This window comes from Thalassophryne amazonica, chromosome 8, assembly GCF_902500255.1.
Source record: "Thalassophryne amazonica chromosome 8, fThaAma1.1, whole genome shotgun sequence".
NCBI classification, from domain to species: Eukaryota; Metazoa; Chordata; class Actinopteri; order Batrachoidiformes; family Batrachoididae; genus Thalassophryne; species Thalassophryne amazonica.
Genome location: NC_047110.1, coordinates 88579089 through 88600820, shown reverse-complemented (window position 1 = coordinate 88600820; position 21732 = coordinate 88579089). Strand labels below are relative to the sequence as shown.

Here is a 21732-nt window from a genome sequence, read left to right as displayed (position 1 = left end):
TCAAGGATGAATGCCACCAAAACGGAACATTGATAGGACTAATATTTTTGGAAAAATTACGGATAGTATGTAACAACAGTTAACAACGGATGTTGATAATTACATTCTGGACTCACACCATTCCAAATCATTATAGACTTTGCATAATAATTTATTACCACCCCTGAAAAATTTCAGCTACCTATTTTATAAACACTACCCAATCTAGAGCCTGTGGATCCCCACGGGCAATGCGCTAGTCTTTACTGAAATTGGCTGATGCAACTCCTTGACCTCTGCTTGCGCACCTTCCAAACGTCTTCTCTGCAAATGGTACTACTTTGCACTTTTGGACTGGAAGATACTCATAAAATACACTTTTTCTTCAGCCAAAGATGACGCATCCAGCTTACTGTAGGCAGCCATGTTGTCACCACATGTCACCAACTCACTATGCTACAATGATTGTCTTTGGCCCATTCCCTATAATCAATGGAATGATTGGTTAGTTCCTTTCGAGGCTTATCGGGTATTTTTAACATGTAAATGTAACGATGTAAAGAATTTATTTTTAAATTTATATATATATATATATATATATATATATGTGAACTTCACCAAATCCTTTATGTTTTATGTTCATTTAATGTTTAGAGGCGAGTTCTGGTTTTTTGTTGTGGTTTCCATGTATTAGTGTTGCACTGTACTGTCGCTTTAAGAGACTGTGTACGTGACTGCTGCGGCAGCTCCTCCCTCAGTCCGTGTTTCACTACATGAGAGGAGATATGTATCTTAATGCTGCTGCCAAATTTATTAGTAATTTGAGCATTTATGTATTTAATTTGCATGGAGAATGAATCCACTGTGGTAAAATGTTGACATGCAGTTTTGAGAAACGTGTGGCTGTGTGGACCAACTTGTGGGGTTTTTCTGGAAGCACATGCAACAAGCTAGCTGCAGTGGTTTTTTTATGTGCTAACGGGCTGATGAACCTGTATGTTGACCAGGATTTTGTATCACTTTTCATTTGTGCAGGTATGTGCAACACAGTGTACACGGTTTTAATGTTTTATATGTTATACACTGGGTACTATTTTATTTTATTATAATTAATTTTATTTTTTTTTTAAATATGTTTATTTATAGTGTTGTAAAACAGTGTGAATTATATACACAATTTACTCAGTCCGTGTTTCACTACGTGAGAGGAGAGGCTGATGAACCGCTGTGTATAGAGAGACTGTGTTGACCAGGATTTTGTATCACTTTTCATTTGTGCAGCCTGAGACGAGAGCTCCAGTAAAAGTGCCTCCAGTGTCAACCCGTGTCTGGTCCCTTCTTCCTCTACACAAAGCACAGCCAAGAACACAACGCAGATTATCACAGGTTAACGGGAGTGCAGCAAGTCAGCAGTAAACTATTACATGGACAAGGCACACACCCGTTACATAAACAAACAGAAGTCTGCCACTCCAGACTTCACATACTTTTGGCACCCTGTCATAAGTATTCTACAAATCCACAAACACACAATGCAACTCCTGCAGCCTCAGAGCAAATATTACATGTAATTTTCTTTCACAGCATTAAACCATATTACAGCTTACAGATGTTTACCTCATTTTTAAGCCTAGCATCCACTACTCTTTCCCATGTTTTCATGCTGTGGCTGATCTGAAGTTACTGCAGCTATCTGTGCATGCCCAGAAATCATTCTAATTCTTCTCCACTTCTCAGGCATCCTCTCACTTTCCTAGATTTTATTAAACAGTGTGGCTAAAAACTCCACTGACATGTCCTAAACATCTGGTATGTCATGTGAATCAACCAATTTTCCATTTGATTCTCGACATTACAGTAGAGGTGGGTGGATCCATCCTAATATCGATAGCAACGCTGGAATTGATATTGAACAATCCTTGTGTAAAAAGATCGATACTCAAGCTTTTTTTCTCTCCTGCATGCACTGACTGCTGTGCACACAGATTCATCAAAGTCTACTGTCTGTCTGTAAGAGCTGCGCTGCGCAGTGTCACACAACACGGAGCAGCGCACCCTCCCCCCTCTGATCTTTTGTTGTTGCGCCATCACGTGGTTCAGCGGAGGAGGCCCCGGGGAAGACCCAGGACACGCTGGAGGGACTACATCTCTCGGCTGGCTTGGGAACGCCTTGGGGTTCCCCCGGAGGAGCTGGAGGAGGCGTGTGTGGATCAGGAGGTCTGGGTGGCTTTGCTTGAGCTGCTGCCCCCGCGACCCGACTCCGGATAAAGCGGAAGAAAATGGATGGATGGATGGATGGATGGATGGATGAAGTATTTTGTTGTCACGTACAGTGTTTGGCGAAATTCTATCCTAGGTCTTTTGGATCCTTTGAATCTATGAAGCTTAAATATGAAAAAGTATCGGTATCGATATCGACGATACTGGGTCTGTATTTACTTGGTATCGGATCAATACCAAAATTCCCGGTATCGCCCACCTCTACATTACAGAGCCATAGAGACTACATTTCCCAGAATACTCTAGCGTTCATTGTGACACGTGTGAGGAGCTCAGAATGGGGCGAAATAAACAAATGAGCTAGCTCATTTGTTTATTTTGCTGAAATAAACGTGTCCGAAATGGACAGAGCAGAGAAACAGAATATTATTCTGATTCTGTGCGCTAGAGCTTGACAACGATACGAGCTTCCATTCGTTAATTAGCAGCTATTAGCTAGCTGTAAGGCTAATGGCAGTTTGCTTAGCAATTGGTTTTAATTTTTCATGGTTGTGTGATACAATAAAGATTTTTCTGTGATCCGTGGAGAAGCTGAGATGGAACATAATGACGAGGAGGATCACACAGAAACACCCGAGCTTCCACTGGAGGTAAGTTTCGTTGACCTCTGAGGCTATAGCTGATTAGCTAGCATAGAAGACTAACTGCAGCACCGCTGTTCTTTATCCTTTAACAACATACGAGTAAATCTGTCTTCATCACTGTGAGTTCATGAGTCACATCGACTACAATGTCAGCGTTTTTAACTTGCCCAGGATCAGTAAACATGATCTAACGTCTCTCCCTGTAGATCATAATTTACATCCTGAGCTTCCTCCAACCTTCAGACAGAAAAGAAGCCTCTGTCGTCTGCCGCAGCTGGTACAATGCCAGCCAGGACCTTCGCTTTCAGGTAATCTGCTCCATGTCAGGCAAAAGAAGCCTCACAGAGTGGACTTTTACCAGGGTTTCAAACCAGAAACCCTTCTGGTTTTGGGTTCAAAATGAAAATGTCCCTTCCCAAACAGGTTTACAACCAAAAGAAATACAGGTTAGTAATGTTCTGTGCAGGCCTGGATCCAGACCGGTTTGGACCGATGCAATTACATCGGTCAGATTTTTTTACGCATCGTTCGTCATCGGTAAAAAAAAAAATCTTGAATAATCACAAATAATGCCAAATGTGTCCCCACGGTGAACACAGCTTTTGATTTGATCCCACAATGCACCACGCAGGTGTACACAGGAAAATTCAAACAGGATCAAACAAACAACTCAGCTCAGTTATATGGAAAGACATTCTTGAGATTTTCTTCAGATTTTCACTCATGGATCCAGCCCTGCTGTGTAAGACTCTAAAGTCAAGTCAGGTCTGGGAGCATTCACTGGGGCAGCACATCACCACATCTACTGCACTACTGAGTCCCCCAGGTCTTGGGTGTCAGACAACTGGTCCAACCCCACCTGTTGAAAGGAACCATGTCACCTGTCAATCTTGTCATGTTTTCTGCATAAATACATGTTATCTATTCTTCCTGCTCAGATGGCAAACCAGGGGCAAATCCAGATGGAAAGGCATTGGAAGGGTGTTGTGGTGTGCGGCCCAGCGCAACACCCCTAGAATAAAGGTCCACTTTTGAAGATATTTTTCCTACTATTACTTATAATAATAATCATAATTTCAACAACGAAAATGTTAGGAAGAATTGAAATGTTAAAAAATGGTAGAAGGAATTTGTTACATTTATGAACAATGTAGATTATAAATTGTAAGTTTTACTGTTATACTGCTGTCAACAGTTAAATATGAGGTCAAGAAAGATGTCTATTTCTTATAAAAAACTATTTATGTTCATTGAAACTTAAAACTTTCCTTTTTGCTAAAGCTTATAGTTAGGGCTGGATCAGGTGACCCTGAACCATCCCTTAGTTATGCTGCTATAGACTTAGAATGCTGGGGGGTTCCCATGATGCAGTGAGTGTTTCTTTCTCTTTTTGCTCTGTATGCACCACTCTGCATTTAATCATTAGTGATTGATCTCTGCTCCCCTCCACAGAATGTCTTTTTCCTGGTTCTCTCCCTCAGCCCCAACCAGTCCCAGCAGAAGACTGCCCCTCCCTGAGCCTGGTTCTGCTGGAGGTTTCTTCCTGTTAAAAGGGAGTTTTTCCTTCCCACTGTCGCCAAGTGCTTGCTCACAGGGGGTCGTTTTGACCGTTGGGGTTTTTACGTAATTATTGTATGGCCTTGCCTTACAATATAAAGCGCCTTGGGGCAACTGTTTGTTGTGATTTGGCGCTATATAAATAAAATTGATTGATTGATTGAAGTCAAGAAAGACTGACGTTATTTCATCTTTTACAAAAAAATTTTTTTCAGGAAATGGTATTTAAGTTCAACTTAAACTGTCAGGACATACATTGTTTACTTTGCGTTACTGTTAAAATACTGTTAAAAATGCACTCCCAGTAAAGTGAGTATTTGCAAAACTGGCTATCATTTTCACGTTGAGGTGGCCGGGGGTGTTTATCGACAGCTGCTGAAAGTAACTAATAAAGTAACTTGTAATTTAACTTAGTTGCTTTTAAAATTGAGTAATCAGTAAAATAACTAAGTTACTTTTTCAAGCAGTAATCAGTAATTGGACTACTTTCTCAAAGTAACTGTGGCAACACTGGTTGCTAGTGATATTCTGTGGAATACAGTCATTAGGGGAGTAAGAAGGCCGTAGATACAGGAAGACATTTACCTTTACTTTCCTGCTCTTTCTTGCAGAAAAATGTCACATTCTGCTTTCCTGCTTCATCATCATCACTAGAACTAATCAGGGGTCTGGAGAGAAAATCAAGAATCAATTTGATTATCAGCCAGCTTGATGGCTTCACTATATCCAGAAGACTGCTTTTGGAGGTATAGTATGCTGTAATGAATCATAGTGACAGTCTCACCTGGCACACTGTGAACATAGCATCTGTGTTGTAGCAGTGTCACAAATTAGTGGAGCATATTTTTTATAAAATATCTCTGATTGTGTTTTATGGTAAAAGTGCCAAATTTTACACAGACATTGATCTATATAATAATAAAAAATAGATATTGTGCTAAGCTCAATTTTCACCCTGAAGATAATAAATTTGAAAAATCCAGTACGGCCTCCATGCTGTTCAAGAATATCTTCAAAGTGCTGTGTTTATCTGTATGTCTGTGTTTTCCTCTTTCCTTCCTCTTCTTATGTGTTCTGCCTCCTGTACGTAAATATCTTGTGTTTTTTTTTGTTTTTTTTTTTTTCTTCAGGTGGGTCTGTGTCTTGGCCCTAAATTGGAGAGCTTGGCCCTGCCTGGTAGCAGCATCACAGAGGCCTCATTGCTGACGCTCCTCCCTCGACTCACTTCCTTACACAAGCTGGACCTCAGAGGCCTGGACAGCCTCTTCATGTCTGGAGCTTTCCTCTCCAGAGAGGAGCACAGACGGCAGGTATCACCTCATCACAGCAACTATGAGATGGTCATCGTTTCTATGAACCCTGAAGCAAAAATTCCAAATCAGCAGTGTTGGGGAAAGTAACTTTGGAAAGTTAATTCATTAGTTAATTTATATTTTACAGTTACTTCATACAGTTAGTTCATTAGCAGCTGCGGACACGTTGTCGGCAGCTGCTGAATGTAATTAATAAAGTTACTCATAATCTAATTTGGTTGTTTTTAAGATTTAGTACTCAGAAAAGGAACTATTAGTTACTTTGCTGATGAGTTACTTTGCTGATTGTTCAATCTTACGAGTAACCAAGTTACATTACTCGTTACCTTATTAGTTACATTACTTATTAGTTGCAAGTTTTCGGCAGATTTTAATAAAGTAATTGCATAATGCTGCTAATGAAGTAACTGCATAAAGCAACTGTATAAAGCAATAAAAAAGTAACTTGTCAAAGTTACTTTTCACAACACTGCAAATCAGTCCATGTTTTAGCACATTGTATTCTCTGTGAATGGCAGCGATGAATTATCAGGAACGCTGCAAGTACAAAGCAGCACTTTGGGAGACATCTTACTGTTTAATTGGTGCTTTGTCAGGTTGCCATCTACCCTAATTTGATGTCTCCTTTCAGGTGAGGTCAGCTCTGTGTGGTCTGGAAGAACTCATCCTGTCTGACCTGCGCTACCTATCTGATGTCACCTTCCGTCGTCTCACTGACTGCACTCCTCACCTCCGCCGTCTGTCACTGGCTGGCTGCCATATTGCTTTTGAGTTTGACCCGTACCTGGGGTGTCCTGTTGGAGCCATTGAAGACTCGTCTGTGTTGTTGTCACTCAGGAACTTGCGGAGGTTGTTAACAGAGCAGAAATCCACCCTGAAAGCTCTGGACCTCAGCAGAACCTCAGTCACACCTGAGTCACTGCGCACTATAGCAAAGGTTGGCCTTGTTTAGATTTCATTGTCATGGACATTTCAGATCCTTGCTGTTCAATACTTTTTATGCAGTGCCAAGAAAGAGTCCACACATTTGCCATATCCTGTGTGTTGGTGTGATACTGGAATAAATGGTTGATGTCCCAGCGCATAGATTATAAACTTATTTCTGTATGTAGATTTCACTTCAAGATCCTGATGTTCTCTGTCATAGGTTGAGGGTTTGTTCCTAGAAGAACTTTGTCTACACGGCTGTAAGGAACTGACAGATTACTCAGTGGAAGCCCTGGTTCAGCACCAGCCAAGTCTTCAGAGACTTGACATTAGCGGTTGTGCTGAGCTGACTAGCAGGTCTGTGGTGGCTGTTGCACGGGGCCTGAAGGCGCTGACGCACCTCTCCCTGTCCTGCAACTGTAGGGTCACTGAAAAAGGTGTGTAAATTATTATTTTGTTTTCAGACGCAAATGTGAAATTTTAATATAAGGTTGGCTGTAAATAATAAGAATTTTCTGCACACCTAACTCCAAGCACATCTTTAATGTCTTTTTTTATAACCAAGTTCATGGTTTGAAGACCTTCATCAGGGCATTGCACAAAAAGAAAAACAGTGTGTTATACAATATATCTCTGGAGAAATTAGGGATATTGGGCAACAACAGTGGATGTTGATAAATTCTGGAAGAACGAGTACTCTGATCGCCACGAATCTGTCCGTCTGCAAGAAACAATGGTGTAGCGTCCAGTTTGTTTTTTTGTTTGTTTTTGTTTTTACACTTTTTCAATTCAATTTCAGTTTATTTCATTTATATAGTGCCAAATCACAACAAAGCTGCCTCAAGGTGCTTCACACAAATGAGGTCTAACTTTACCAACCCCTAGAGGAAGCACACAGCGGGAAGGAAAAACTCCCTCTGATGATTTGAGGAAGAAACCTCAAGCAGACCAGACTCAAAGGGGTGACCCTCTACTTGGGCCATGCTACTGACACAGTTGACAATACAAATATACAGGAACTTTTTGTCTTTGTTTCTATCTGCACCTGTACGAATGACTTAACACTACAATGCACGAGTGACAATCTGCTGCATTTGTTGCACGTTTACTGTGATGCCTACTGAGGCTGCTGCTGTTGCTTCTTCCTCCTAGCTTGTTGCTCAGCAAGACCTTGGTTTCTCTCCTGCTCAGCCCTCTGTGCACCTGCTCTGACAGTAAGGCGCCAGGCTGCACGGCCCTCTGCACACTGTTCCTGTGTGTTGACATTGATGCTGCACATTTTCATATCCTTCTTGCAGACATCCTTGAAGCGCAGACATGGTAGACCAGCCAAATGAGTGCCCTTTGCCAGCTCACCGTACAGTAGATCTTTAGGAATGCGACCTGGATCCATTCTTCTGTCGTGGCCAGGCCAAGGAAGGTGCTTTTCGCCAAGAATGTTGAACATGCTACTCATGTTGGCGTGTTCCAAGACCTCTGTGTTGGGCACCTTGTCCTGCCATCCAATGTGCAGAATTCGTTTAAGGCACCTCAGATGGTAGCTGTTGAGCTTTTTCTCATGTCTGGTTTAGGTGGTCCATGCTTCGCTACTGTAGAGGAGTATGCTGAGCATGCAGGGCTGGTAGACGCGCAATTTTATAGTCTCAGTGAGGATGGAGTTGTTCCAGACTCTGTGGCTTAGTCTTGCCATAACTGCTGCTGCTATTGCAATCCTGCTGTTCATCTCTGCATCAACAGAGAGTGAGTTAGAGATGGTTGACCCAAGGTATGTGAAGTACTCCATGACTTCCAGGCTGTACCCATCATTGTCAATGTTAGGGGGAGTAACTGTGCCCTGCGCCATGACGTTTGCCTTCTTCAGACTGATGGTCAGTCTGAAGTCCTTGCAGGCGAGAGAGAGGCGATTAACAAGCTGCTGCAGACCGTCTTCGGAGTGTGATGTCAAGGCCACATCGTCGGCAAAGGGCATCTCACGGATGAGTACCTCCACAACCTTGGTCTTGGCGCGAAGTCGGGTGATGTTGAAGAGCTTGCCATCAGCCTGGTGTGAATGTACACTCCCTTGCTACAATACTTCAAGGCGTACTGAAGGAGCATGGAGAAGAAGATTACGAAGAGTGCCGGTGCAAGGACATAGCCCTGTTTCCTACTGCTAACTGGGAAGGCTTCTGATGTTGTGCCATTGAAGCAAACTACCGTGCATGTTCTCATGGAACGAAGAGACCGCTGCGAGGAGTTTTGGGGGGACAGCTGATCTTCTGCAGGAGCCCAAAGAGTCCGCTTCGACTGACCAAGTCGAAAACCAAAGTCAAGTCAAAGTCAAGTTGAAATATGGGTCTAGGTTACCAGTGTGGGACCATGAATGGGAGGCGGACCAGACCCTTTTGCAAAGTTAATTTATTTGCGAAGTGAATTATGGGTCTAGTTTACTTGGCTAACCAAAGGCAGACCAGGTCTAGGAATTGCTTGACTGTGTACATCTGTGTCCATGTGGTTAATGTGTACTTGATAACTTGAGAAAAACCTTGTATAAAGGTTAAAGCTATACGACCTTTCAAATTTCACAAAACCGACCAAATTTAGTTTTTGTCGAAATCCAAGCATTATGATGTAGGATTATTTTTTTGTAACATTACGAAATTACATCTCATTTTAATGAAACGGACATATTTATCTGGGGGAAGGAGGGGAATACCATAATGAATGTCTTTTCCTTCATCCCCTTCATGCAGACCAACAACAGGAGGAAGTGTGTGTACATGTATGAGGTTTTGAGATAACCTGTGATCATGCATGTGACCCATCTTACATGAACATCCATAAGATTTCTTGTAAATCACTTCCAAATCTACCAAATGTTGGTCATAGCATTTGATCTCTTGAATTTTTGTCCCTCGGGAGTTAAAATTTTAAATTGTTTCCAGACAGCATGGATTATGATTATATTGGCAATATCATATTATGAATCCCTTATCTAAATGCTAAGGAATAAAATTATAATAGTGCAAAAGAAAATTCTTTTTATGACTTAAATCTTAAAAAAAACCCAGTGGCACTATACCTTTAAACTTTGTACACAAGCTCACGTAACTAAGTTAGACAAATTCAACATTGGGCACGTTTTGATTCTAACTGTGGCCACCAGGAGGCTGAGTCACAAACCTTGTGTATGCAGGAACTTGACATGGTCTTCAAAAATCTTAAGCCCAATTAAGTCACAAAGCGATATCGCTGATAATTTTGCAAAAGCTAAAGTTGCAGTCACATATATGACTGTTTTGCGGTGATCGCAAAGGCCTTGTGGCACAACATGAATGATGGTGACTACATTGTTGTGGAAAGGTAGTGTCTGTGTATGTGTTACAAATTTCTAAAACAGTATTACATTTTCAGAAAACTGCATGACTGTGGTAGGACTGTTGTACTCCATAAATCTGTCCCTCCAAACATCATTTCAACAGTTGCTGATATACCCGCCACTGTGGCCTCCTGAGACACCTCTGTGGTTCACTTCTTTAAAACCAGTCACTGCATTTTAGTCACAGGACTCGCTGTGTATTTTGACCAGGGGTGGGACGAAGTCACTGTCGAGTCATTCTCAAGTCATCAGTCTGCAAGTCCCAAGTCAGCTTGCAAACAACTGGTGGTCATTATGAGTTGAGACTTGACTTGGGACTTGCTGATTCATGGCTTGAGTGTGACTTGATGGTGACTTTGTCCCACCTCTGATTTTGACTGTTTTTTTTTTTTTTTAAGCACGACACATTGCAGATACCTTTTTTTTCTGCCACAGTCGAGACAATGCAGCGTGCGACACCTGCAGCATTTTGTCTTGAACAAGTAGTGGGTGGGTGTAAGCCCTAGTGTGACTAGGCCTTTACTGAGCCTTACTAAGAACATGCATACATTCAAGGTTGGACTCAGTATTGCCCTTGTTTTAAATATTTTATATCACACCTTTCATTAAAAAAATGTATTAGAAAATATATTGCCAAAGCTACATTCTTCTATTTAAATGGATGTTTTGGCCTGAGGATGTGGCTAAGACAAAGAGGTCACATATTCTTACCAAATGCCCTTTTAGTAGTTGTTAAAATATTTTGTAGTTGGGTGATTCATCAGTCTTTATGATTTATGCAGGTTTTAAACTGCTGATTGCAGACCAAAATGTAAGGAACATACTGTAATATTAAGATTTTGTCTTTTCTATGTTTTTCTAGCTTATTTTTATTCTAAAAAAAAGCTTTCTCCATTTCAGAGATGTTGTTTGGTCTACAGGACTCGCTGACCTGCTGTCTGTCTCATCCTTGAGGTGTTTGGATCTGTCTGAGTGTCTCCATGTCAACGGAACAGAGATGGTGAAAGGTTTGACAGGACTCAGTCCTGCCACAGCCCATCTGGAGACGCTGAGCCTGAGAGGCTGCAGCTACATTCAGGTCAGTGTGTGTGTGGTCTGGTTCCACGTGAATTCATGACAGGGTTCCTACACAGTATGGAATTTGGGTTTAGTAATTTCCAGGTCTGGATAAGTATCGAAGAGGAACTTAGAGTATGGAGAAATACTTTTTTGTCCACTACATTGTACATTAAAATGTAGCCTAAAATTCAGATAAAATGTTTGGACCAGAGAAATATGTTTACCCAAGGGAAGACTGGCAGCAATGTAATTTGGTTCTGTGTTGAATGACACAGAACCAGCATGTCCAGCAGACAGCATGTCTTTTTCCTGGTTCTCTCCCTCAGCCCCAACCAGTCCCAGCAGAAGACTGCCCCTCCCTGAGCCTGGTTCTGCTGGAGGTTTCTTCCTGTTAAAAGGGAGTTTTTCCTTCCCACTGTAGCCAAGTGCTTGCTCACAGGGGGTCGTTTTGACCGTTGGGGTTTTACATAATTATTGTATGGCCTTGCCTTACAATTTGTTGTGATTTGGCGCTATATAAAAAAAAAATTGATTGATTGAATCAGTGGAGACTGTCTGAATAGTGAATAAATAGTGAAGCAATGTCACAATAAGAGATAAAGATGAAATTAATAGGGATTAAAGTTCTGCATCACTATAATGGATTTGCCTAAATTGGGCTGACAAAATGCTATATAAGAATTTGTACACATGTATGATACATGTAGTGAGATAGATGTGATCATGTGTAGAGATGCCAGTAACGCGTTATTGTAATCTGCTTCCTTCAGTAACAAGTAATCTAACGCGTTAATCTTTCCAAATCAGGAATCAGATTAAAGTGACTTCTCCCAGACACTGTGTGTTACTATTATTTTTGTATTGTGGGTCGATTGCAGCTTTAAAACTCTCGTAGGTAGGGAAAGGTCAGCGTTCGGTTAAATTGCACACTTAACCCACTTTCAGCGAGCTGCGAACTTTTCATCTGCTGTTTTGTGCAGCAACTCGGAGTTGAAAAAGTTGTCATTTCTCAAAGTGCGGTGATGACAGCACACCTGCACTGAGCTTTAGAAAGATATTTTTGCGCTTAACTCTGAGCCCCTCTCTGTGTCCTTGCAAAAACAGCTGAAGACCCGCAACGCATTAACAACAAATACTAACGCTTTTTTCTCACCCAAATGCGCCTAAACTCTCTTTCTGAGGACGGCATGACATTAAAAAAAACTCTGACAAAACTTTCTTACCTGTCAGTCTGGTCGTGTTTTCTGCATAAATACGTGTTATCCATTCTTCCTGCTCAGACGGCAATCCAGGGGCAAATCCAGACAGAAAGGGGCATGGGGGAGGGGGCCCCCACAACACCTCTAGATTAAAGGTCTACTTTTGAAGACATTTTTTCATACTACTAATACTACTTAATAATAATAATTTCTCCAACTAATATGTTTACAAATACATTAAATGTTAGCCTTTAATAGTTACATTCATAAACAATGTAGGTTAGAAATAGTAAGTTTTACTGTTACAGTGCTGTCAACATTTAAATATGAGGTCAAGAAAGACTGACTTTATTTTTTATGTTAAACAAAAGTCAAAAAAGGGTGACTGTAAAGTGAATATTGGCAAAACAGGTTATTTTCATGTTGAGGTGGTAGGGGGTGTTGTCGGCAGCTGCTCAAAGTAACTAATAATAAGTAACTAGTAATCTAACTTAGTTACTTTTAAAATTGAGTAAAGTTGTTTTCTTTTTTCCTTCCATCCCCCCCTCGCTCTCAGCAACTGAATCACAAACTTCTTTCCCTTCACAAATTAATCTTACCTGATATGAAATGGGCAGAGCGTATACAGATATTATCCAGGTTTTTCCTATCAAAATTTTGTTGCAGTTGCGCTAGCTATAGATGTCTCCTTTCTTTGCTGAGTTTTTCACAAGACACGTCCTGATACCTAATGACCTTCGGTAATCTATAGTAATGTAGTTCCATCTCTCTGTCTGACCTATTGTGGCAGCAGAAGACGTGACAGTAATTGACCGTGATGATGTTAGAATGTTAAGAATAGATGACTGTTAAAGAAAAGGTACAGGGGAGTGGAAAATTGATATCTCCGAGATGACCGACTTCCAGGATTGTGAGGTCATGTGAAAACACTCTTTAATTGAATTGTAAGTGTGCCGATGCAAATTCTGGGCTCTACTAAATATTATGCCATAAGTTGACATTATATGGTGATATTCCACAATGTGTCATACAGTCATACAGTTGGATTTTTAAATAAGTTCTAATAATAAATCAGTAGTTATTTGCACCATGAAATCTATGACATCTGAAAATTTAAGTATGGAAAAAGTCTGGAATTTTGAAATGGAAAATGTGTAGGAACCCTGTCCTGAAGTTGACTGAAGCGGACTAATTGTCTTCCTCTTCTCCTTTCTTCAGGATCTTGTCGTTTTCTCTCTCGCCCAGCTTCTTGGATCCACTCTCCGCGAACTGGATCTGACCTCATGCGTAAGCGTGACTGATCTGTCTGTGCGCGCTATTGCCACCTACCTGCAGGAGCTAGTAGTTCTGCGGCTTGGCTGGTGTAGAGAAGTCACCGACTGGGGTCTGCTGGGGATGGTGGAAGTCACCAAGTGTGACCGTCAACATGAGAAGGTAAGACCGTCCTGAACCCGTGGCAGAAATGAGACCAACATGCATTAAAGCTTCAAGCTGCTTCTTTTGAGCAAAAATTGTCCATGCTGTGCAGGTGGACGTAGGGCCCAGGTTCACCCGGACATTTGGAAACATGGGCTTTTTTCAGCCTCCGACGTTGCCCTTTGAGGAGCGACCCAAGCTCGTGACTGAGAACGACCTGGAGCTCTTCAGGCAGCAGGTGGGGGCTTCACATCTTCGGCTCAGCAGGCTCCAGGAGCTGGACCTTTCTGCCTGCTGCAAACTCACTGACAGCAGCATCGTGCAGGTGGGAGGCAGAGCATGAACACATGCCTTCATCGGATTTATCAGCAAAATGTTTCATGATCGTTTCTTTCAGGTGGTGCGCTACCCAGACCTGCACCGCCTGTCTCTGTCCATGTTGCTGGAGATCACTGACAAAACTTTGGTATCGGTAGCCCGATACTGCCACAGCCTCATCAGTCTGGCGCTCAGCCACTGCCCTCATATTAGTGACCACGGAGTGGCACAGGCGGCACCGTACCTCCACAGACTGCAGCATCTCTACGTCTCCTGTTGTAACAACATCACTGACAGGTGAGCTGCTCACACAGTCTGATCGTTACAAGACAGGACGAACCATTTACTGTGCCTGAATCACACCCAAGAAGTCAGCCTTCTAGCTCTGCAATTCCTCACAGAACAGAAGCTGTGCAGCCTATGTTGATTATCAAAAAGCATTTGATTCAGATGATTGGATTGATCTCTGGGGAATCCTGAGTATTCTTGGGATCTCCAGAACATTGCTGGACATCATAATCAGCCTATACAGATACTGAGTGCTGCACAGAGTGGAGGCAGACTTTTTTCTGCATTGAAAAGAGGCATTCCTCAGGGGTGTGTTCTGACTCCTAATTGTTGAGTGCCTGCATAGACTGGGTGTTTGGTAGGGCTGTAGAAACCAGAGACTTAGGTGCTTTTGTCAGCCAGAAAGGTTTACTGACTTGACTTCTCAAACAACGCTGTGATCTTTGCTTAATCAATAGGTATACTGATTGCAGTTCTTGAGAAGCTGAGTGAGGAATCAGCGTGTCTAGGTTTGAGATCGTCCTGGATCAAGGTTTACATCCATGCTTTTAATGACTTCCTGGACTTAGCCATCAGAGGTGTGTCTGCATGTGGTGAAAGCGATGAACTTGTAGAGACATTACTTCTCTGTAATGACAGATGTGTCTGGGTCCTCGGCCTTTGAGATCAAGAGACAACTGGGAAGAACTTATGGTGTCATAAGGTCACTAGAGAGGTGTTTGATGCCGATAATTTTGCAGAAGAAACTTCAAGTCTTTAGGTTCTTCATGCCTTACTGTATGGTTATGAGACTTGGATGTTAATCTGTAACCTCCAGATGTAGAGACTTTGACCTGTTCATCTATGAAATAAAAATGTTACCTGCATCCCTCACATTTCTTTGCTTGAACAATTGTCTGCAAGAATGAAAAGTGAGTTTGCACTGGTTTATAAAGTTTTTTTCAGACAGTAACTTTTAAGTAGTTGAACCAAGTGATTGATTTTCATTCAGACATTTGGCAGATATGTTTATCCAACATGAGGTACAATCTCAGTTCAGTTTTTTTCAAGAAGACAGTAATAACCAGTTCAGTCCTTTAACCTTTTCAACAAACTTTAATCATTTCTTTAGGTTACAAAATCCCTGCCTTTTCATGATGTTACATTTAAAAGCCTTTTTTGTGTGTTTGGTGGAGGCACAGACGCTCCCTCAGTCAGTAAACTCCCTCTTACCTGATGAACCTACAGGTCCCTGTGTGTCCTGGTGCATCACTGTCAACGACTGCGAACGCTGGACGTCGCCAATTGTAGAAACATCTCAGGGGCTGCCTTGGATGTCCTTCAGTCGCAACTGCCCTTTCTGGAGAACATCCACTGCCAACATGTCGGTGGGAATGAACACTGAATCTGTTCGATGAGTGCTGGAGTGTTCTCAAAAACTACACCTGGTGACCAAAGCTTTTGCACTTTTCTGAAATTTGCACCAAAACTACAGGAAATCAAGGTGTGTGTACGTTCTCTACTGTATGTGTAAACTTTCAGTTGTAAGATAACTGAAGTTTTACTTTGAATTTTTCTAACAAATGTAAGAATTTTATTTAAATGGCAATAGTAATCTTGTGCTATGCATTCAAAGTGCAAGTCACACCTGAAGCAGGCTGACCATGTGTTCTGATGACTTATTCTAGTAAAAGGACAATGAGTGCAACATCAATGAAGAATGGCTAAAAAAAAAAAAAAAAAAAAATTGTTCTTGCCTGCTTTCATGTGCATCACGTTTCAATGACTACTAGATTTTAATAAATCATTCACTAAAAGCCTCAGTTGTCAGAGAATGTCGGCAGGATTTACACAAATAAAAATTGTGTAATGTATCAGAAATACCAGATAACTATAAATATGAAATGAAAATCTCAAACACTTGCCGTTAGACATGAATTCATCATTATTAGTCTGACGAACTGAAGCTATTCACTGAAGTGATTAAACTTTTTAATGTTGTTGACACAACCAATCAACTAACTCATTTAAAGAAATGAAAATAATCAGCACATTACTCAGTCTGCACCGTTTTAATCTGTCTGAAAGAGGGGAGATTATAGAATGCAACCACAATAAACATTTTGCTTCTCGTACATATGCGATGAACAAATACCAGTAGTTCATTTATTCATGTAATAGTACCCAAAATGTGTTTAATCAAAGTGTTATGACAGAAAATTGTCAGAAATGAGTCTGCAGACGTGAAGTAGTAACCCATTAAAGAAAAAAAATAAAATACTGGGTCACATCTGTCAGTTTAAATTAATTTTCAGCTGCATAGAGTTTAAAAAAAAAATAAAAAAAAATAAATCAGTGCTGAGTGGTCAGTCAGTGTTGCCTCATCATGCAGGGCGGTGCTGAAAGGAAAAAGTGCGACTGCCACTCATGAGATAGAATGCAGGTCTGTATCAGCATCATTACAAACAATTTCTGCAGTCATTCCTGAACTGCAGGGATCTATATTATAAAACGCTGCTGCTTCATTTGAGCTAAATATTGTGCAACTGTGAAACAAGTGAACAGTCAAAGTGTTGAAAAGACCAACATGTACCACATTTCACCCCAGAGTGCGATTTAAACACTCTTTGTCCGTGTTAAGTCCTCCACATGTGCGCGTGCGCACACACACACACACACACACACACACTACTGCTCAGTCTGGCTGAAGTCGTAGCAGAAGTTGTAGTTACTGGGAGGTTTGGGGATGGGCGGCGCGCGCTCCGGAATAGGAACGTTCTCCATGTCCAGGAGGCGGAGTTTAATTTCCATAGAGAGGAGGATCTCCAGCTCGCTCCGCATTGATTCGCTACTCATTTCTCGTCCTAAGAGAACACTGAGTCCATCTGTCCACAGGCAGAACTGTCAGGTATGTGACAAACAAGTATGAATGAATAATAAACACTTTCTCGGCCTAGTTTCAATTCATGAAGGGAAGCAGGATTGCTCCTGCTTTAGAGGACGACTTACATCAGTTCTGGAGGGGGCGATGAAGTTCAAGCTGTACTCGTCTACGTCGTACGTGATGCTAAAGGCAAGGTCCAACACCTCCTGCAGTCACAGTCAGTCAGTGGGAGGTGAACAGGACAGTAATGTGAACGGAGGAGTCATTGTTCTGACCTTTGTGTGTTTTCCTTTGTTCTCCTTCATGTGAGGACAATCTTTCCCTGTCAGCAAGCCTTTGATATCAGCCACTGGTACTGAAAAAGAGGTATGTAGATATTAAATAATAATAATAATAATATGAATAAAAAAAAAAAAAGCACAGGAAGGTCAAGTTTTGTAACCACAGGAGGGTGGTAAGGTTGCTAAACCCCACCCCCACCAAAATCTAAAGTGGCACTTAAAATCTTCTGTAAGAAAAACAGTAAAGCCTCGGTCCCACCGAATAATGAAGGCTGAAGAAGGAGCCACGCATGGGTGTGGGGTGATTATTTGAAGAATGACCCACGTTTTCATCTTAACACATATCCACTATGAAGGTGCCACTATGTGCCTCTCTGTACCCCGCATGTGCCGCGTAGCAGCCTCTAGTGAGCCACGACCGACCTGTCATTACAGCCTCGAATGGCTCGCATCAGCCACACTAAGCCACGTAGTGCCATGATAGCGCCATGATAATGCCATGTTAGCGCACGTTTAGGCATGAGTTTGGTCCAAACCTCCAGCCCTCCCACACCTGGGCACATCAAAGTGTGGGTTGTCAATTCACAGATTCACAGCAGCATTTAAAGATGTCCCTTTTTTTTTTAACGCAGTCCAAAAATAGACACTCCACAGTTCCGCAGTTGTGCACTGTGCGCCAGGCTGCAGTCCACCTGTAATGCACCAGACCAGCTAGACCTGAACCACAGGTTCCTGGAGAGCCGCCTCTGTGCTCCTCGCTGGCTCCGCGGCTCTCTGGCTTTTTTTTTTTTTTTTTTGCGGCTTTAAACACAAAACTTTGTCCGTTTATGTTTGCAAAAATCTCTCTTTTGCACGTGCGTTGCTGTTGTCCTTTCATGGACAGCCGCCTCTCTGCTCTTTCTGGCTTCCTTTCCATCCGTGGCTTGCTGGCTTTATTTTTTCCCTGGCTTTAACCACAATCATTTTTACGTGATTCCACTTTTGACGTTGTGTTCATCTGTTTATTTCTGAAAAAGCGCTCTTTTGCGCGCAGTGCCGTTCTGCATACAGAATGAGGTGGCCGTTTTATTATATACACCTGTGGATCATTTTCAATATATATTTCTTTATTTCTTCCGCAGCTTACAAGTCACCATGATACAACTTTTAACTTTGTTATGTCTTCAAAGTCGGTCTTTTGCGCGCTCTCCACCTGTGGTGCCGCACAGCTCCTGCTCTTAGCTGCTCCACTGGAGTTATTACCTTCCATGGCTTTAAACACACATCCACTTTCACGCAGTCACCCAAATTTTAACTTTGTGTTCGTCCAATATTGACTGAAATATCACTCTTTTGTGAGCTGGCGTTCTGCCTAAATGCTCGTTTGAAGCGTGATGAGGAGTCACTACTGCCTCAGTGCGCACACACAGCGGAGCTCATGTGATACATTAATTCCAGAAGTGATTACAGTTATTTTCGGCATCCAAGGTTTGACAGAAAATGATTCATCTGCTACAAAATATTTTATATAGAGTCCAGAGCACAGAGCAGGTGGAATTTGGTGCGCAAAGAGGAGACCTGCTCCAAAAATAGCCTCTCAGGTCTTGCCTCAGTGCGCACACACAGTGATCCATTAACAAGATATTAAATCAACATACTTTTACATACAACAGACATCAACATACAGACATACTTTTATAGCAAGGAACTGTTTTATCAAGCTATAAAAAACATTAAAAATAATTACCTTAAGCTGCTCAAAATACATCCCACATTGGAGCAGGAAAGAGGAAAAAAAGTGTCCAGATCAAACAGTCCTCTGTGATGCCACAAGTGATTAGAAGTGTTTTCAACATCCAAGGTTTGGCAGAAAATGATTAATCCACTACAAAATATAGAGTCCAGCGCACAGAGCAGGTGCAATTGTGTGCGCAAGAGGAGGAGCCGCTCCAAAAATAGCCTCTCAGGTCCTGCGAAGGTGCCAGGCGCACGGATAATGGACTTTTTGCAGACTCGTAAGCACCACGCAAATGCCTCTAAGCCATCGCAGTAACTCGAACACAAACTGCGCCATGCTGTTGTTGCTAAATTTTGAACATCTTGAAATTAGTGCCACGCTCAGAGAGGAGCCTCGTTAACTGAAGATAATGCCTCTAAGAGCCACTCTGAGCCACTATAATGCCACGATAGCTCACGAAACAAAAAAAACAGGGTGCGTGGCTCCTTCTTCACTCGGTGGGACCGAGGCTTAAGTCCTTTCAGCTGATCCCTTGTTTTTCCTCCACTCTGTATCACCACAGCAGATCCAAGGTGGGTCTGCATGTTGATTTGGCATCATTTTTTATGCCGGATGCCCTTCTGTTACAACTCCACATTACATGGAGAAATGTGGCAGGGGTGGGGTCTGACCCGGGAACCTTCCACACAGAAACCAAGCGCACTAACCACTTGGCCACCACCCTTGCTTTTCTAGGAATAAATAAAATCCATTTATTAGTAAAAAAAAAAAAAAAATCTTACAATTTAAATATATACACAAAACTGCTTTAATGGAACTGAGCCATAGTGCATAATACAACAAAAAGCATAAAAAGTTACACATATTCGTAACTTTATTTGAGCTGTCTTAATTCATCATTACTCTGCATAATATATATTTTAATCTATAAATCGACAATTTATTGAACAAAACTGAAACAACGCCAGACTCATGCCAAAGTACAAGATGCCTGCCCACCCCTTCCTATCCTGCCTCAGTGCAATGTGATGCGTCACGTGCATGCGCGCACACAACCTGCCCAGCTTAAAAAAAAAACACTCACTCTTCTCTTGCAGCGCTTCGATTGATGGATTTTCTGTGTCTTCCTCCACATCTCCATAGTGGAGCATTTTGTGATTGGGTGACAAGCGGCAGTACCACAGTTTATCTGAAAATACAGACCAGGGTTAGCTGGATATTTTCTTTGAAGCATGTGCATGTGTGTGCGTGCGTCACCCTGTCTGCGTCGGTTGCTAATCTTTCTGAACAGAGTTCCTTGGCACAGCCTGTTGAGTCTTTGCTGGCGGATCAGCTCGAGCAGCTCTGGTTTCAGACGCTCTTTGAGCTCACTGGGAAGAAAGGCACAAGTGATGACAAAATCCTGTTAATACGAAACCCAAATAAAGTGTGATCAGCCACTACCATGACAGTAAAGTTCACTTTTAAAGCAATGTCAGACATTATTTTGATGGGAATTCCGAGCAACACTGAATTAAAAACTAAACATGCCAGCAGGTATACACGTGGTCCAAGTCCCGTACGCGGACTACCTCCCGAGCCCCCGCTAGGACCATGTGACTTGTAAGAGGACAAACACCAACCAAGATGTCCTTTCTTTTTCAGCACATTCACTGAATAACAGCTGTGACTCCCATCATGTCAGCATCCTGTGGAGGGTCCTTCTCTCTGCCACTCTGGTGAGACACTCTCATTCAGTGTCAACCACACTGTCCACCTTTCATGTTTATCTCGAGTAATGTTGGGAAGAAATACCAGATTTTCTGTTTTGACTGCTCCCTGAAGTAGGTTCTCCTTTAGAAAAGGCAGCTTTTGACCTACCAAGCTTATTTTATTAACTTAAGCTCCTAATGGTCCATAGATTCCACTTGGAAAGAATGGTGTCAATCGAAGTGACGGCTTGGGACGAGATAGATTTCAAAGGTTTTACATATTTTACAACACTGCCTAAAAATGGAAAAACAGAAATGGGTGTGGCTGAAATCAGAAGATTTGTCACACTCCACAGAATCTGTGGATGTATGAACTTTGATTATGCGATGTACCATTTTGGAGTTCTGGTCAAAAAGTTAAGAAAATGCATTGTTCTCCATCATAGCACTACCTGGAGGTGGAAAAAAAAAAAAAAAAAGAAAAAAAAGTAAATTTTGTTGTGACCCTACCTTGTGCTGGTCTGTATCAGCCCTAAAAAATTCAGCTTGATTGGCTGAATGGTGTCAACCACGCCCACTTTTCCACATTAAAAAGCCCACAGTCCACGCCCCCTTTCAACAATCATGATGTACATATGTAAGACCTGCCCCAAAATTATCCATGTCAAATATAGCATAATTCTGATTAGCCAATATTGAAATATAAACTGTAGAGATTGATGGTGCCCCCTAGTGTCCAAGCAAAACTATTTTAATCAGGTTCTGTGCAGATCAGAGTTGCTGTTTCAAAGGTTAAGTCCAACTTCCTATGTCACGTGTTTGTAACAGGAAGTTCATCCTTTATTTTTCAGGGATTCCCATCAAGCTCATTTTAATAACTTAAACTTCTGAGGTCCAATAGA

At 41.8% G+C, this 21732-nt stretch overlaps 2 protein-coding genes across 6 annotated transcripts in view; one reads left to right on the top strand and one right to left on the bottom strand.

Annotated features, from left to right (window-relative positions):
- Positions 1 to 2361: 2361 nt before the first annotated feature.
- Positions 2362 to 16821, top strand: lrrc29 (leucine rich repeat containing 29). 2 transcript variants are annotated; one of them, XM_034176930.1, is made up of 12 exons: positions 2362 to 2849; positions 3050 to 3151; positions 5012 to 5146; positions 5531 to 5710; positions 6345 to 6650; positions 6861 to 7077; positions 10919 to 11076; positions 13475 to 13690; positions 13785 to 13997; positions 14070 to 14287; positions 15506 to 16619; positions 16664 to 16821. In XM_034176930.1, the coding sequence occupies exons 1-11, from the start codon at positions 2796 to 2798 to the stop codon at positions 15660 to 15662; spliced, it is 1956 nt and encodes a 651-aa protein (XP_034032821.1). In that variant the 5' UTR covers positions 2362 to 2795; the 3' UTR covers positions 15663 to 16619; positions 16664 to 16821. The 2 variants fall into 2 exon arrangements, with proteins under 2 accessions (XP_034032821.1, XP_034032822.1); XM_034176931.1 differs by lacking the exons at positions 15506 to 16619; positions 16664 to 16821 and adding an exon at positions 14737 to 15107.
- elmo3 (engulfment and cell motility 3) overlaps positions 16459 to 21732 on the bottom strand; it is a 57053-nt gene continuing 51779 nt past the window's right edge. For all 4 annotated transcript variants that reach the window (XM_034176929.1, XM_034176927.1, XM_034176928.1 and 1 more), the window contains 5 exons: positions 20397 to 20509; positions 20224 to 20328; positions 17417 to 17496; positions 17267 to 17347; positions 16459 to 17158 (listed from right to left, as the gene is read on the bottom strand). In XM_034176929.1, the coding sequence (XP_034032820.1) occupies positions 16946 to 17158; positions 17267 to 17347; positions 17417 to 17496; positions 20224 to 20328; positions 20397 to 20509 (592 nt within the window). In that variant the 3' untranslated portion in view covers positions 16459 to 16945. The remainder of the gene's footprint in view (positions 17159 to 17266; positions 17348 to 17416; positions 17497 to 20223; positions 20329 to 20396; positions 20510 to 21732) is intronic.